The following is an 18,250-nucleotide window of genomic DNA, read 5'->3' on the forward strand; positions in this document are numbered from 1 at the left end:
AGCGTATGAACATTTTAATAGATGAACCATTTTACTCATACCAAAATGTATAAAGATGACTTTATTATAAATAAATGCATTTACTTTTTTAATGTGCATAAATAAATTAAAATTTTATATATGCAATTAAACAAAAATCAAAATTATATATATTATATAAAATTATAAATTAAACAATTTATAATTGTATTTTTCAGTTAGGTTAGTGTCAATTTATAATTTTACATTTGATATTTTATTTCTCTGTTAGGTTAGTGAAATAGGAGAAGTAACACATCAATGGGAAATTAAGAGTCGTAGCATATTTGTATGTGCATGTGCATGCATATGCATATTTGTTGTACAAAAGTAAAACTACATCAATGAGAAATGACTCGAGAGAACAAAATCGCGTTTGAGTTGAAACGTCAATGAAAGAAAATGAGAAATGTCAATATGAATGATTGTTGCAGTATCCATGTAAACTTCACCATGGACAAGACTACAAGAGCCCGAACTTAAAACCCCAAAATGTCAATTACAGGAATAAAGAAAAAGAAGACCTGGAAATCAACTCCATCAACGTTCATTTCACCTCGAAGGTGACTGTCCAACATATCTAGTGTTCAGGTCCTAGGATTCCTTCCGCCTAGGCGAAAAATGTGGGATTTAAACCTAATGGTCATTGGTTGTTTCCGAAAAGATTGCAGGATCGGTGACTAATCGTCGTCCCTTTCACCCCGAACCTTGCTTGAATATACCAAAAATAAAAAATACTCATGATATACATGCTATTAAAAGAGATTATGGCCATGAAATTTGTCATGAAACTCAAAGTGTATATATCATTAGGTTGAAAATAGTTGTTCACAGCAAAACATTTACAAACCTCAACAGTTGGTTTGAAATTTCATTACATAACGAGGTATACACATTTTACATGTCTTCAAAGTGGGACGCAATAAAAACAATGACATAATTGATCACATATGACACGGTTTCTCATAGCAAAATATTTACATACCTCGAATAACACTCGTTGCGGCGGTGATTTCTCGATCTTTCATCTAATTGCAAAGCAATGTGTCCCGTGTTGCGTTTCCGGTGGTCGGATTCACCCTAACACCAAAATGTCGTTTCAATAATCGGATAAATGTAGAACATGTTTTAAAGCAGTTGTTATAGCTAGTTATCTTACCCATCTGCAGCTTTGCAAAGATATTCACGTTGATCATCTCGCAGTGATACATCTGTGAAATTTGATCATAAGAAGACAACCAAATAAATTGACCGACTACGCAGTAATGAGATTCGCGGGCAAATTATGCACAGTTCATCGATATTCAACTGACGGAGAGTTGAGTAAACTGGAGTTTATACATACCAACATCTGTTATATTTGATCCTTTGAAAGATGTGTTTCCCGTTGCAGTTGTGCCTTCCAAGTTCGCGTTGTTCAAATTTGCCTGCAGGTAGGAACGATTGGAGATTCGAACGAAGATATCATCCAATAAAACAGTGAATTATCCATCCTAAGATCAGCTTCAGAAAGGTCGGCTCCTGCATCGTTTCGGTTAATCAAAAGCCGTTTAAAACACGAGTAGGGACAAAGATCAAAAGATTCCAGAGTTCGCCTAAAGTTGCATGCATGCACTTATCTGAACTATTTACTAGCTGAAACTCGAAAAAAGGTCGATGTCTATTATGCAAGCATATATGAGCATAAAAGAAGCGGAAGATCAATGAAAAATTAATTTTACCCGAGGTCTTTTACAACCTCAACTCATGAAGATTACAGATGTTTCATGAAAATCGATACAAATCGAGGTCTTTTAACCAGTGAGGCCAACTTAACCACATTATATTACTTTACTAGCCCTTTAATGACCTCAACCTATATGGTAATCATATGTTTGAAAACCCCAAACCATTACCGGACCTTAAAAAAAGCTCGAAACCTGAAATTAGTCTCGTCGAATACTTTTTTCGAGACAACAGAAAACTGGAGGGACTTTTGAAGGTCTTTAATGAAAAATGTTCGAATTTAGTTAGTTTACATAGAATAGTTGGGAGAAAACCTGTCAAATCGGCATCGAAGATGCTAGCACCAAGCAATTTCGCGCCTTTGAAATTGTCTAATTTGTGTGTTTTGTGCTTCTTTCTTTAAAGAACATGTGCTAAAAGCATTTACCCTAGAGAAGCAATGTCCCATATTTTAAAAAATTATGGAAATACGAACTGCGACAATCGATAAGAACCCTAAAAAGACATCAAAGTCAAGAAATCACAGACTAAGTCCATGGAAAATAACAATTTGATAATCAATTTATAGACAAAAATCAATCAATCTTAAAACAAGTTTAGATAAAATCCGTTATACTTCCACTTCCACTTCCACACCTACAATAAACTAAAAAGGCATGTATTTACATTTCTGAACAAATTACAGTCCATTCTAATTTCCAAACCCATAAATTACAAGTACACAAAACCATATCATGTTGTTTGCTTTCTCAAATCTTTTCCATAAATCAAAAAGAAAAATATCCAAAAATGAAATTCCCGTTGGATTGAACAAATAATCAAAATGCAACAGAATTTCCAACATAACTTTCGACTTTTCACTTGAATTATCAGAATTTTAATCTTTTAGTTCTTTTTTTCTTTTAACATAAACCAAGAAAGGAAAGAAACCAATAAAAGAGTAATCTGAAAGTACGCCATAAAGGGAAACAGATAGAGAAAGCCAGATGGAACGCAAGCTAAGAAAATTAATTATACATATATAAAAAAGAATGCATCGATTAGCAACTCAGAACAAAGCGATGACAAATTCACATGTAAAAATTAAGGGTGGATTTTCCGAACAGATTATGGCCAACAACAACTAATGAAAAATTGCCAGTTTTAAGGGATCATTGGGTATAGATCAATTCACCTGTCAAATTTGGCTTGTCGAAGTATGGACTGAAATGGAGAAAAAAGGAAGATCAAATGAGATTTAAATCATTAAGATTAACTAAGGCAAATACCATAGACATATCAATTAACTGAAAAAACAGAACATTACTGTCGTGAAATCTTGCTTGATCAATGTTTTTCTTGATCAATGGCTTTGCAAAGGAAGCGAGAGCTAAATTCTTCTTCATGTCCTCCTTCTGCTGCAATGAGCCGGTAAAAACGACTGTGAACCGAGAGCGCACAGCTGGAGGCTAGAGCGGTGGAGCGTGAGGAAGGAATGCATGTTTTACGGTTTAGGGATTTCAATTTTGGAAATCCCAATTTTGAAAGCAAATACCTCAGCCAAATCGAAGAAGAAGAAGATTTCAGCAGTGGGGAGGCTATTTTAGACAACAATGACGGGAATAAGCAAATACCTAAGGGAGACGGGGGATTAATATTCTTGGGAAAACAGTGTAAAAATCACTATTGGTATTAATTTTTTACTGGCCCTTAGTAATATTGTTCATCCAAACATGGGTATATTCAGTTGGGAAAAAAACATTCCCCTCGGTAATGAAATATACCTTGAACCAAACAGGACCTAAGGGTAATTAAGGGCGTACATTATCATATATCTGATATTATTTAATTTGAAATTTTGAATATTTGAAAATTAAATTACTAAAATTATGATTTATATTCAATTTGAAAAAATTAGATATCCAAAATATTGAATTAGATATATAAATATCCAAATCTGAATATAAGTTTTAATTTTTTTTAAAAATAAAATTTAATATTTTCTAACTTTATACAACATATTCTGTACCTCTATTATATATATTTATCAATATATAATTTATTAAACCTGAAAAATTGAAAAAATGTTAAGGATGAACAAAACTACATATATTGAATTTTAGAACTTGTATTAGAAATATATATTTTAAGTTTATCTTAAAAATATATTATAAAAATATATGCTATGTGATGAGCACTTAGATACAACAATAAAACGTGAAAATAAAACTAAAATTGTTAGGGAAAAAAAGGATCAAAGCTACACAATAAGGTTGGTATTTCAGGCTAGGTGTTGGCTGGCTAAGATCATTGGGCCTAGGTAAAAATTTTCAAAGTCTCATTTTTTAAAATTTTTGGGTAATCCAAAATTAGAATTTATTTGATTTGTATTCGATTTGATTATCCAATTTTTTTTAAATATCCAATCTGAACTATCCCAAAATAAAAAAAAGATCAATATCTGAATTTTAGGATCAAATTAACAGATCAAATTGATCAAATCAGATTTTTTTGGCACATCCCTAACTGTACCAAGAGGGATCCCACAAACGGACAAACTTGTGCTGATAGATGATATTTTCAAAAAAAAAAAAAAAATTGTACTAATTGATGAACTATATACTCAACTCTCTCCATTCCTTCCCCTTCCAATCAAAAGGTTTACGGTAAATTATGCATTTAATATTTAAACTATTATTTTTTGATTTGTTTTAGTATCTAAACTTTTAATTTTCCTTAAATTATACTTAATATTTAGTTTTTGTTTCATTTTAGTATTTCGTCATAAAAACTTATTGACACTGCATTTTTTATGAGTAAACCACAGCATTCATCACTCAATTATCTTCTCACTCCAATCTTGATACTAAAGTAATTTTTAATTTAACTACTCAACTTTCAAATTACTCTTATTTTAATCACTCTAATTTATTTTGTTAATAATTTTTGTGACATGACATTTTTTGTTATAATTTTATTAATGTACAATTTAAAATAAAAAAATTGAAAGTTAGAGTGATTCAATTAGAAGTAGTTTGAAAGTTAAGTAATCAAATTAAAAAACATTAAACTTCAGTAACCAAAATATGAGTGAGAAGATAGTTGAGTGATGAATGGTGCAATTTATCCATAAAAAGGTACCACATGCAAATCACCTGTTAAGTTTTTTAACTACGAGTACTAAAACGAAATAAAAATTAAATGTTAGGTATAATTTTAAATTTTTTAAAAGTTTAGATATTAAAACGGATCAAAACTGATAGTTTATGTACTATACGCATAATTTACCTAAAGATACAAATACAAAAAAATTATATAAATTATATCCAAAATTAATTTTAGATGGCACGAAACAATATATGTAACACCCCAAACCCGTACCCGACCAGGATACAAGTCCGAGGTGTCACATTGACTGTTCAAAATGTTTACTTTGCCAAAATCTAATAAAATGTTTACAAGTCCCAGAATTCTAATTTAAGCACGAAAATCACTTTATTCTAATTTAATTACGCCATATTTCAACCCCATTTAAATCCTTAACTTACATACACGTGCTGAGCCTCATTAATATTCATTTATCTCATCTTTAACCTCAATATCTTCTCCTCTTTATGAAATTCAAGAATCACACTCAATTTTCAACATGTTCTAAATCCACTTCTAACACTTCATATTCCTTAATTTAACCATTAACAAGTCAAATTCAACTTCAAAATCTATTAACTCCTTTTATTTCAATAATTCACTTAAAAACTCTTCATATTTAATCCTCCCCAACTCATCCATTTTGAATTTTCAACATACTTTAATCTCTAAATAATCTTTCTTAGCACCCCAAGAATCAAAACTAAGCTTAAAACTCAAGAATTAACCAACTGAAATTAAACTTACCTTTGCCATGGAGCTTACGGGAAGAGAAGAGAAAGGAGATAACCCAAGCTCCAGACTTTTCTTTTCTTTCTCACCCTTTCCACGTGTTTTATAGCCCTAAAAGAAAGATAAAAATCTTTCTAGTCAAATGTCCATTTTACCCTTTATTTCCTTTAATAATTACCAACTAAAATCAACTAAATATTCCAATTTAATCCCTGAACTTTTAAATCTTTAAAAATCAGACTTCAAAGTTTCAAAGTTTCTATTTTAGTCACTAGCCCTGATTTTGGGATATTACAAATCTCCCATCCTTTAAGAAAATTCGTCCTCGAATTTTCACTGTACACATCGATAAGTACACTACCTCTACATATCTTCTAATGCTCTTTATCCACATTTGTTCATTTATACATTCATCTACTGTCGCTTATCATATAAACAGTAACCAGTAACCTCAATCCATTTATATCTTTTCTCTCATTCGATTCTGCATTTTTCTTTGACTATTTCTAAAATTCAATATAATGTCACTCATCACGTAGACAGTAACATCCATTTTCATCTCTCAATCTCATAAATCTATCTCTAATTACCTTATAACAATAACCAAACTCGTTTTCATTCATCATTTGACCAAGAACACAACCTTAAATCTTCTTTAAATATGATTAAAATACATATTAAAGAATCTTTTCACATCACCTTGCACACTTTTCTTACTTCTATATCGAAATTATCATCTACACTTCCGTATAACCTTTATCGTATCTGATACTTTAAACTCAATCATTTTCATTTCTTTATTCCATTATTCCTTTATTCATTCAAAATTGAAATCTCCTTATACATAAATCATATCTTTCTGTTCATGTTCACATACACTTTTCCTATTACTTATACTCATATCTGATTACCTATCTTTATCACCTTTTTATAACTTTGATAATCAATTTCACTTATACAAACCTCATTCTTTACAATCTCTTATAGTTGTATTTTCCTCAATCATACAAATCCTTATCTCCTTTACTACCTTACATTTCCATACTCAGAATACACCACCATATCCAAATCCACATCATATTTGGTTATCATAACCTTACAATATTTTATAATCTTATAATTCCGGTACATTTTATCACATACTCTGGTTAGCCAACGCTAACTCTTTCCATCTTAACTACAAACCCTTATCATAAACACACTTTTACTTATACACAATGCTATCCCTTCGTTTCAAACTCATAAACTCTGACTTTATACATCTTATACGTTTGTCACTGATACACTTATTCTTGAACTCTTCTACCAATTCTCACTGCATCATTTGATCTTTTAACGCTCTTATGGTGACACTTGTTCACCATATTCTATCTTATCCACGAAGTAACAAAATGAATCCATATCACATTTCCGATTCAAAACAGTGAAAACTTTCTATCATTATTCAGATATGATTTCAACTTTCTGAAATCAACCTTTAATCTTATAAGACACTTTCTGAGATTTCTGCTCTTCATCCTATATAGCTAGGGCAGGTAAATTGCTATCACCATCAGATTTGTCAGCCATTGATTCACTTCGACAATTTCTATAATCAATTTCTACTATATTATACAAATCTTATTCTATTAACAAGACATCATACTCCTTACACTATCAGATCAGAAATTTTTCACTTTGAGTTGACATGTCACATTTTTAAACTTCATTTGACTTAGGTTTAAGCCTAGAATCAACTAAAACTTAGCTCTGATACCATTAAATGTAACACCCAACCCGTACCCGACCCGGATACGAGTCCGAGGTGTCATATTGACTGTTCAAAATGTTTAATTTGCCAAAATCTAATAAAATTCAGTTTAATATTCCAACAAAACCCAAATAATATTTATTGTATAAAACATATGGTTTTACAAATTTGATCAGAGCATAACCAATACTAATATTTTATCTTACATGCTAACTACATTTCATATGACAAAATACATATAATTTAAATGTATTTCTGATCTGAACTGTGGAAAGGAGAATCTGACCTGTCTTGTTCTTCTTAGCTTATCTTCTCGCTTCTGCAACCTACGTGTGAAACAATCACACGCTAAGTCTATGACTTAGTGAAGCATTAACATATAAAAGTAACCCTAACTACTTAACCATGCATATACATAGCATATCATACTATCACCCACAACAATATAACATCACATATAATCAATTGTACACATATACACATCATTCATCATTTCCATCATTAACCTTATTTCACTATCAATATAATTATCATTTATTTCTAGCAATCATATCCTTTTTATACCTAACCTTTTTAACCAACATGGCTCATTTAACTACATAATATACATATCATCATTTAAATCATATAATACAATTTATTTCACCAAAAGCATACATATCATATATTTATTATTAACTCTTTGTTAGCCTATGTACATATGCGAAAACTATAGATATGTAAGTCTATTGAGGTTGTGTACTATGCTGTCACCACAACTCGTATGGGGTCCCACTAGGGGCATGTGAAATTTGTCCCGAAGGACCACTGTATATGTCTCGAAGGACCACTATATATGTCCCGAAAGACCACTGTATATGTCCCGAAGGACCACTGTATATGTCCTGAAGGACCACTGTATATCACTCGACTATTGGCATGCCAACTATACCTCTAGCTCTCTTTATACATAACATGGGCATTGGCAATATATCAATTCACATATTCATATAATCATATAGTTCACTTTCACCTATTTCTTATCTCTTATGACCATATAATCACATAACTTTGCATCATATTCCACATATTCATATCACATAACTCATGTCACTTGCATGGTTTCACATAAACATATACATCATATCTTGTTCATATATATTTCTCATATAACCCATATTATATGATTCATATCTTATTCTTATATCATCATGTATATCATCTATTTTCATTCACTTAATCTCTTATATTCTCATATCACATATGCATATTATTCATTATGTAAACATATATTCATATAACTTTTGTAAACATACAACAACATATAACTCATAACAAACACATGTTCATGTTCATGAATTTATGTATAACACTATAGGAAATAGACTTGTCGTAAGTCTTATTTCCATTTAATATCATATACGATCTAATATGCACTCACCTTGGCCTCACTTGTTATCAATTACTCTTATGGCTTACTTTCTCTTCTGGATCAATTCTAACCTTTCAATTATTTCGGAACTTTCTCTCGATTGGTATCTACACAATAATACATGAATCCATATCAATATTCTAATCGTTTATTTCTTAAACTAAAAGAAAGGCTACTTCAATTTTCCTTTGAAGTGCATCGGTACACTCTGTAGTGCATCGGTACATTCCTTAGTATGTGTATCGATGCACTAACTATGCATCGATACACAAATTGCATTTGATGTTTCCATTTTTAAGGGGTGCATCGATACACACTGAATAATTTCTGGAAATTTACCCTTGATGCATCGGTACATGTTGAATGTGTACCGATGCAAACTAGCCCAGAATTCTAATTTAAGCACGAAAATCACTTTATTCTAATTTAATTACGCCATATTTCAACCCCATTTAAATCCTTAACTTACATACACATGCTGAGCATCATTAATATTCATTTATCTCATCTTTAACCTCAATATCTTATCCTCTTTATGAAATTCAAGAATCGCACTCAATTTTCAACATGTTCTAAATCCACTTCTAACACTTCATATTCCTTAATTTAACCATTGACAAGTCAAATTCAACTTCAAAATCTAGTAACTCCTTTTATTTCAATAATTCACTTAAAAACTCTTCATATTTAATCCTCCCTAACTCATCCATTTTGAAGTTTCAACATACTTTAATCTCTAAATAATCTTTCTTAGCACTCCAAGAATCAAAACTAAGCTTAAAACTCAAGAATTAACCAACTGAAATTAAACTTACTATTCAAAACATTTTGATATTTCGATATAACAAATTAAGATAAATGAATTTTAAGATTTTCCAAAAAGATTTTCTAAGTATATTCAATATAATTATCCGAATATCAAAATATTACTCCAAATCTTTCAAACGTCATTTTTAATCCTTACTCAAGTGTAAAATTAAGTTCTAATCTTAAAATTATTTCAAAATAATTTTACAAAGTATTTCGAACCGTTTCAAAGTCAAAAATTCTAGAATGTCCAGAGGGAACCGATTCCCCCCCAAGGGAGTACCGATTTCCCCCTGAATGGTTTGGCTCTGAGAAAAATAGAATGCTCGGAGGGTACCGATTCCCCCCCAAGGGGGTACCGATTCCCCCTGATCAACAGTCGAAATATTTGAATTTTACATTTAGGGAACCGATTCCCCATGAGGGGTACCAATTCCCCCCCACATTCCAAGCTATTTTATTAATTATTTTCACACTTAAACGGCTCTATTGACTCCACTAATCATCCCCAACGTCTAGAATCATTTGAAGGTGTATTTAAACAAGCTTATAAGCCATTGATCAAGAACAAGAAACAAGTATCAATAAGAATCAAGAGAGAATCAAAGAGAAAGCATCAAACCTCAAGTTTGAGTATTTTCAAGCCTATTTCATTCAATATTCATTATTGCTTTCAAGAACACTTATTGTGCTCAATTGTATTATTCTTGAGTGTTCTTTCTTTGTTCTAGAATTGTGCAAACATCTTACCTTATGAGGATTTTCTTGTAAGTTTGCAAAATTTGTATTGTTCTCTTTGGGAGAGAGTATTCTCAAGAATTTGAGGTATAATTCTTGAGGGATTTGTAAGGTTACTCTTTGTCCTCAAAAGAAAGAAAAATTAGTGAATTTGTGAAAAAGCCTTAGTGTGGATAGCTAAGGTAGTGGATGTAGACTTTGGTTGAGAAAGTCGAACCACTATAAATCGCTGCGCAATTACTTTCTGTTTTCTGCACAAGCTTCCACCGGAATTTTTATTTTCCAATTCACCCCCCTCATGGCCATATTCATAGATTGATTAACTCAGCAATTGTCATCAGAGCTTAACTCATTTGAAGGTCTAACCGCCTCTTGAGTAGATCCGGGAAGAGTTACATCGATAATCAAAGTCATCAATGGCCTCCACTTCAAACGTCGACTTCGGTCTCGATTTGATGCCCGTCAACAAGCTTCCTTTCTTAAATGTAGCTAACTATGACCATTGGAAGAATAAGATGATGTATTTCATTCAAGTCAGTGACATGAGAGCATGGACTGTTGTAGAAGATGGATATATCAAACCTCTCACTCATCCAAGATTGTGGAGTGAAGGAGAGACAAGAATGTTCCAGCTCAACTCCAAGGCTATCCATATCATATTTTGTGCTCTTGGACCAGATGAATATGAAAGAGTTTCATCTTGTACAACCGCCAAAGAAATATGGGATAAACTACAAGTCACTCATGAAGGCACCGACGAGGTAAAAGAATCTCAAATTAGTCTTCTAACACATAGCTATAAAAATTTTAGGATGAAACCAAATGAAGATATCAAAGCTATGACGAATAGATTCTCAACTATTGTCAATGGTCTCAAATCATATAGAGAGATCATTCCTAATGAGAAGCTTGTGAGGAAGTTAGTTTACTCACTTCCAAAATCATGGAAATCCAAGAAGACGATAATCATCGAGGCTAAGAACCTAAAGTCCTTAACTCTTGAAGAGCTAATCGTTTTTCTCCTCACTCATGAAATGATGCTTGAAGATGAGGTGGACCTCGATAAGATTGAAGAGACACCAAAGGAGAAGGAGAAGAAGAAAATTATTGGAGTTGCTCTCAAATCCACAAAATATGAGAGTGATTCGAATGTAGATGAAGATGACGAGGAAATGGCATTGTTTGCCAAACGGTTCAGAAAAATGATGAGACCTTACCGAGGAAGAAAAATCAAACGAAATGAAGGCCTAAAAAATGAACCAAAAGAGAAGGACCTGATCATTTCCTATGAATGCAAAAAACCGGGGCATGTCAAATATGATTACCCACAATTGAAGAGAAAGGGTCAATCAAAGAATAAGCACAAGGCTCATGTGGCTACATGGAGCGATGAAGAAGGTTCAGATGAAGAGGAACAAGAAGTAGCAAACTTGTGCTTGATGGCATTCGGGGAAGATTCTAAGGTAACCTCTAACTCATCTGATTTTGATGATTTATCTTATGATGAGCTATTAGAGGAATATAATGGGTTGGCTTTGGATTATGAGAAATTGTTTTTAAAATATAAAAATGATATTTCAAAATTGAAAATTAAAAATAAACTCATATTTAAAACCAACAACGATCTTGAAAGTAAAATCAAAGATTTGCAAATCAAACTAGAAGAGTTTGAAAAGAAAAATTCAGATTTGCAAAATTTACTTTCAAAGGTTAATGATGATCATCAAAAGAAAATTGATGATCTTAAAGCTTCTTTTGATAAAGTTGGAACAAAACGTTTTGAAAAAGGAGAAAATTCAAAATCCAACTTTGTTAGAAAAAGTTTTAAAAACTACAATCATAGAGGTCCCCGAAGAACCTCTAATGGAAAAATCGTTAGAAGTATATGGGTTCCTAAAGAGCTCATTACTACTAAAGATAAGGATATCCTACACAAATGGATACCTAAGGAGACTAGGATTTTGGAAACTAATGAATATGAACCCAAAAGAATTTGGGTACCAAAAATAAAAAATTAATCTATGTTTGTAGGGAAAGGAGCATTGCTACAAGGCACGAGAAACAAATTCAAATTCATGGTACCTTGATAGTGGATGCTCAAGACACATGACCGGAGATAAAAGCCGGTTCATAGAGCTTAACGCCAAAAATGGAGAAGTGACTTTTGGTGATAATTCAAAAGGTCACATTGAAGGTATAGGTACAATAGTTAATACCTCTTCCATACAAATTAAAATTGTGTTATATGTGAATAGATTAAAGCATAATCTCTTGAGTATTAGTCAATTATGTGATAAGGGATTCAATGTCATATTTGAAACTAATGGTTGTAAAGTCATTGACATTACATCTAATCGAATTATGCTTGTTGGTCATAGAATAGGAAACATATACATGGTACATTTAGACTCCATAGAAATGACTAATTTATGCCTAGTCGCTAAGGATGAGCATGATAGTTGGTTATGGCATAGGAGACTTGGACATGCTAGTATTAGTGTTTTGAAACGATTAGGTCAAGGAGAATTGGTTCGAGGGCTGCCTAAACTAAAATTTGATAATGATAAAATCTGTGATGCTTGTGCTAAAGGAAAACAAAAGCGAGCTTCTTTTAAATCCATTAATGATGTGTCAACTAGTAGAGTATTACAATTGATCCATTTAGATCTTTTTGGGTCATCTAGAACTACTAGCTTGGGTGGAAAACAATATGCATTTGTCTTGGTAGATGACTATTCTAGATATACTTGGGTTCTATTCTTAAGTACTAAAGATGAAGCATTAGAAAAATTCATCACGTTTTCAAAAGTAATCCAAAACGAAAAAGGTTACTCTATAACTAGTGTTAGGAGTGATCATGGAACTGAATTTGAAAATCTTGGATTTACTGAGTTTTATAATTCTAATGGTATTAGCCATAATTTTTCAGCACCTAGAACCCCTCAACAAAATGGAGTTGTTGAGAGGAAAAATTGAACTTTAGAAGAAATGGCTAGAACCATGCTTTGTGAAAATAATTTGCCAAAATATTTTTGGGCGGAAGCTACAAATACCGCTTGTTATGTTATAAATCGAGTAATTATTAGGCCTATTTTAAAGAAAACTCCATATGAACTTTTCAAAAATAAAAAGCCTAACATTATTTATTTTCATCCTTTTGGACGTAAGTGTTTTGTTTTAAATAACGGTAAAGACAATCTTGGCAAATTTGATGCTAAAAGTGATGAAGGAATTTTTCTGGGTTATTCCTTAAATTCTAAAGCTTATCAAGTATTTAATAAAAGAACTTTAGTTGTAGAAGAGTCTATACATGTTATTTTCGATGATAACCTCCTTCCGATGAAGGATTCTTGTGTGAATGATGATGTAGGTGTTATAAATACAAATATCGTTAGACATGACGTTGGAGAACCATCATCAAAGGAAGAAACAAAAAATGAGGAAACTCATGATCCTCTCCAGAATCCAACCATTGAAGAAAGGGAAGTCTCTTACCCAAGGGAATACAACTATGTCAAGGATGGTGAGATTATAGGTGATCCATCCAAAGGGGTAACAACTCGATCCTCTCTTAGAAATATTTGTAATTATGTGGCATTTATCTCATGCATAGAGCCTAAGAATATTAAAGAAGCATTAAATGATGAACATTGGATTATGGCTATGCAAGAAGAGTTAAATCAATTTGAGAGAGGTAAAGTTTGGACATTAGTTGAAAGTCCTAGTAATAAATCTATTGTAGGTACTAGATGGGTATTTAGGAATAAGCTTGATGAGGGTGGTAATATAGTGAGAAACAAGGCTAGACTTGTTGCTCAAGGGTATACTCAAGAAGAGGGCATACACTATGATGAAACATACGCTCCCGTAGCTAGGATGGAAGCAATTAGAATGTTATTAGCATTTCCATGTTTTCATGAATTTAAATTATATCAAATGGATGTTAAAAGTGCATTTTGAAATGGTTTTATTAAAGAAGAAGTGTATGTGGAACAACCTACAGGTTTTGAAGATTCAAAATTTCTGGATCATGTTCTTAAATTGGCAAAAGAACTTTATGGTTTAAAACAAGCTCCTAGAGCTTGGTATGAAAGATTGTCAAATTTTTTAATTGAAAAAGGTTTTTCAAAAGGGAATGTTGACACTACATTGTTTTTAAAGCATAAAGGTAAAGATTTATTAGTAGTTCAAATTTATGTTGATGATATAATATTTGGTTCTACTAATGATGTTCTTTGCCAAGAATTTTCTAAGCTAATGCAAAGCGAATTCAAGATGAGCATGATGGGGGAGCTCTCATTTTTCTTGGGACTCCAAATCAAGCAAAGAAAAGATGGCATCTTTATCAATCAAGCTAAATACGTCAAAGATATGCTCAAAAAGTTTGGACTGGAAAATGGGAAACCTCATGACACTCCAATGAGCTCTTCTACAAAGCTTGACTTAGATGAAGGAGGTAAATGTGTGGATGTTAAATTATATAGGTCAATGATTGGTTCTTTGCTCTATCTAACTGCAAGTAGATCAGATATTATGTTTAGTGTTTGCTTATGTGCTAGATTTCAATCATGCCCTAAGGAATCACATTTACTAGCTGTTAAGAGAATCTTTAGATACCTTAAGGACACTCATAGTTTAGGACTTTGGTATCCTAAAGACCCTAGCTTTAGCTTGCATGCCTTTTCTGATGCGGATTATGGAGGATGCAAATTAGATAGGAAAAACACCTCCGGTACTTGCCAATTCCTTGGAAATATGATGATTTCTTGGTTTTCAAAGAAACAAAATTGTGTTGCATTATCTACCATTGAAGTCGAATACATTTCAGCTGGTAGTTGTTGTGCACAAGTTTTATGGATGAAACAACAACTTTTTTATTATGAAATTGAAGTAGGTACCATTCCTGTCAAGTGTGACAATACTAGTGCTATTTATCTCACTAAAAATCTCATCCAACACTCTAGAACTAAGCACATTGAAATAAGACATCATTTCATCAGAGACCATGTAACTAAGGAAGATGTAGTTCTAGAATTTGTTGATACTTTGCATCAATTAGCGGATATCTTTACAAAGCCTTTAGACAAGGAACGTTTTTGGACACTTAGGAGAGAATTAGGTTTAACTAATCTATCTTCACTTAGTGCTTAAAATAATTTTAGCACTTTTAAGAATAAATGAAAAATGCATATAATAGTAATTTTTGATTGCATTCATTGCTTTTAGTTAGGGGGAGTTTATGATTCTTGGTGAAAATTAACTTTATGTTCAAATAATTTTTAATGATAAATTTGATTGATTGAACATGATTAATTTTCAATATATGAGTTGCCAATACCACTAGAGAAAATTAATTTAGCATTTTGAGTGTTTAAAATCTTAATTTATCAGTTTTAGTGCAGAGGGAATCGATACCTCCCTTACAGGAGAACCAATTACCCCTGTAGGGGAATCGATACCCCCCTAGGGTTCTGGTTTTTAACACGGGCAGAATACCCTAAAAACTCAAACCCTCTCTTCTTCTCTTCACGTCGTTCTCCTCTTTACTCTCCCCTATCTCTATATTTCATCAAAACAACGTTTTTAATCGGATTCAAATATCATCTCCTAAACCTGTTGGAATCATCAAAATCGTGCAAACTTCATCTAATCTCACTCAAATCTGAAATTCTTCAAGGTATTTTTTTTCTAAAACTTCTATTTCATCAAGTTTTGATTTTAGAACTAGTTTTAATTAGTTCTAGGTTAAAATTTAGATCGGGCATTGATTGTTTAGTGATTAGAAACTAGATTTTACAACTAATTTCATCAAAAACACAAGAATTTTCCAAAATTCTTTGAAATTTTCAAAATTAAAAAAAACTGTTTTTCAAATTATTGTGTTTTGATTGATTTATGTTGTTGTTGTGAAAACTATACATATAATGACTCTCAAAACCTTATTTTTCAATATTTTTTCAAATATTTTACCCATTAGGATTGGTATAAAGAACCTTGAAATATTGAGGACTCAATTGAGTTTTGGGATTGATTATTTTGCATACATATGTTTTTAAAATTACAGGTTATCTTTCCATTCCGATTATCTTAAATCATGTCTCATAAACGTTCTAGGGCCTCCTCTAGTCGTTCTAGCCAACCTCCAAACTCACCTCCAAATCCTCTACATATCCCACAAATTCCTATTCCTAATCCCGATGATCCAAACATGACCATTAGCAATTCTTGTTTCAATGAACCCGATCGTAAACAAAATCTCTACTTTAGGTTTTGTCAATACTTTGAATCCTACAAAATCCGGGAAGAACGAATCCCATCTCTTCAAGCCATGTTAGACATCAATTTTCGTCATCTTCATACTCTTCATGAGTGGAAATTTGACAAACTCTTCGAGCTTGAACCAATTGTCTACCATCAACTTGTTCGTATCTTTTACTCTAATGTCGTTTGCATTAAAAACCGAGAGAAAATCTTAACCATAGGGATCTGATCCTATCTTCTAGGACGTTTCTTTCATCTTGACTCAGAATCCATTGCCAAAGCATTAGGATTAGATAATGAAGGGTTAGACAATGAAAAACTTACGGTAGGATCTCAGTATAAGCGAAGGGATAGTGCAAGTGTTCTAGACCTTCATGACTGTTTTCTTCACCTAATGATCTCTTGGTGGTTTTGACCATCCGGAGGCCGTTACTCTACTCTTCGAGCCTTATATTTATTTTGGCTACATTGTGTCCAAAATAATCTCAAAATCAATCTTCCACAGATGATCTTTTCTGAACTTATCGAAACCGTAAATCTTGTTCCCAATAAAAAATTATGTTATTCTTTAGTTTACGGTTGTATTCTTAGTAATCTGTTTAAGAAGGTTGGGCTTAGAGTTGGTCTTGATGCTTCATTTCCCCTCAAAAACCAAATAAATCTATTTTCTTTAACTAAATCGGGATGGAAGATCAATGAAGAAACTGGTCTTTGGGTTCGTACCAGTGAGCAACCTCCGGAAGAAGACGACTCCGACAATGAGTCGGAGCAGCACGAGAAACAAGCACCTCCAGAGTAACAACCTCGTCCAGAGTATCAAATGCTTTCATACTTCCGATCTTTTATGGAGAACATTGATTTGAGGCTTGTATCTATCGATTCAAATCTGATCGCTACCACTGAAATGATGAATCGTCGTTTTGATTCGTTGGACGAAAGGGTCGATGCACTTTCACGTGATGTGACCAATATTTGGTCACATTTATCTCCTCATGATGCACCGATGGACGATTAGGCCCTGTTCTTGCTTAGTTTTATTGGATCAAAACTTCAAACTTATTGTTTTAATATTTTGGATATTTTGGAATGTTTGAATTTGTGGATTGTTTGACTTTGAATTTTTTTGAATTTATGGATGTTTGAACTTATATTTCTATATATTTTGTTTGGTTAAATTTATTCATTATTGCATCATTTACATCAATTAGATATATGACCAATTTTGCCATGTCACATTATTTATAAATATTGATTATGAAACTAATGGCTAACGTTTCTCTTGATTGTGATCTTAGCAGATTAAGCTATATATATTTATAATCAATTGGTTAAATGATTTCAAAACCTTGTTTAAAAGCTTTTAAAAGTCTTTTTGATTTAACAAAAAGGGGAAGAAATGTTAAAGTGTTTAAAGGGGAGAAGTGCTAGAGTAAGGGGGAGTAATTTCAAAACTTGATTTCAAAATCTTAAAATTACTAAAATGTTTTGTTATATCAAAAAGGGGGATATTGTTGAAAACATTTTGACATTTCAATATAACAAATTAAGATAAATGAATTTTAAGATTTTCTAAGTATATTCGATATAATTATTCGAATATCAAAATATTACTCCAAATCTTTCAAAAGTCATTTTTAATCCTTACTCAAGTGTAAAATTAAGTTTTAATCTTAAAATTATTT

At 32.1% G+C, this 18,250-nt stretch overlaps 1 protein-coding gene across 1 annotated transcript; it reads right to left on the bottom strand.

The window, feature by feature from the left end:
- Positions 1–1,046: 1,046 nt before the first annotated feature.
- Positions 1,047–17,398, bottom strand: LOC120158768 (thylakoid lumenal 15 kDa protein 1, chloroplastic-like). Its single transcript, XM_039169532.1, has 9 exons — positions 17,292–17,398; positions 3,231–3,320; positions 3,050–3,080; positions 2,930–2,946; positions 2,058–2,113; positions 1,501–1,539; positions 1,370–1,468; positions 1,178–1,244; positions 1,047–1,098 (listed from the first exon to the last, which is right to left on the bottom strand). The coding sequence occupies exons 1-9, from the start codon at positions 17,396–17,398 to the stop codon at positions 1,047–1,049; spliced, it is 558 nt and encodes a 185-aa protein (XP_039025463.1).
- Between the last annotated feature and the right edge of the window lie 852 nt (positions 17,399–18,250).

This window comes from Hibiscus syriacus, unplaced genomic scaffold (assembly GCF_006381635.1).
Source record: "Hibiscus syriacus cultivar Baekdansim isolate YM2019G1 unplaced genomic scaffold, ASM638163v2 tig00111330_pilon, whole genome shotgun sequence".
NCBI classification, from domain to species: Eukaryota; Viridiplantae; Streptophyta; class Magnoliopsida; order Malvales; family Malvaceae; genus Hibiscus; species Hibiscus syriacus.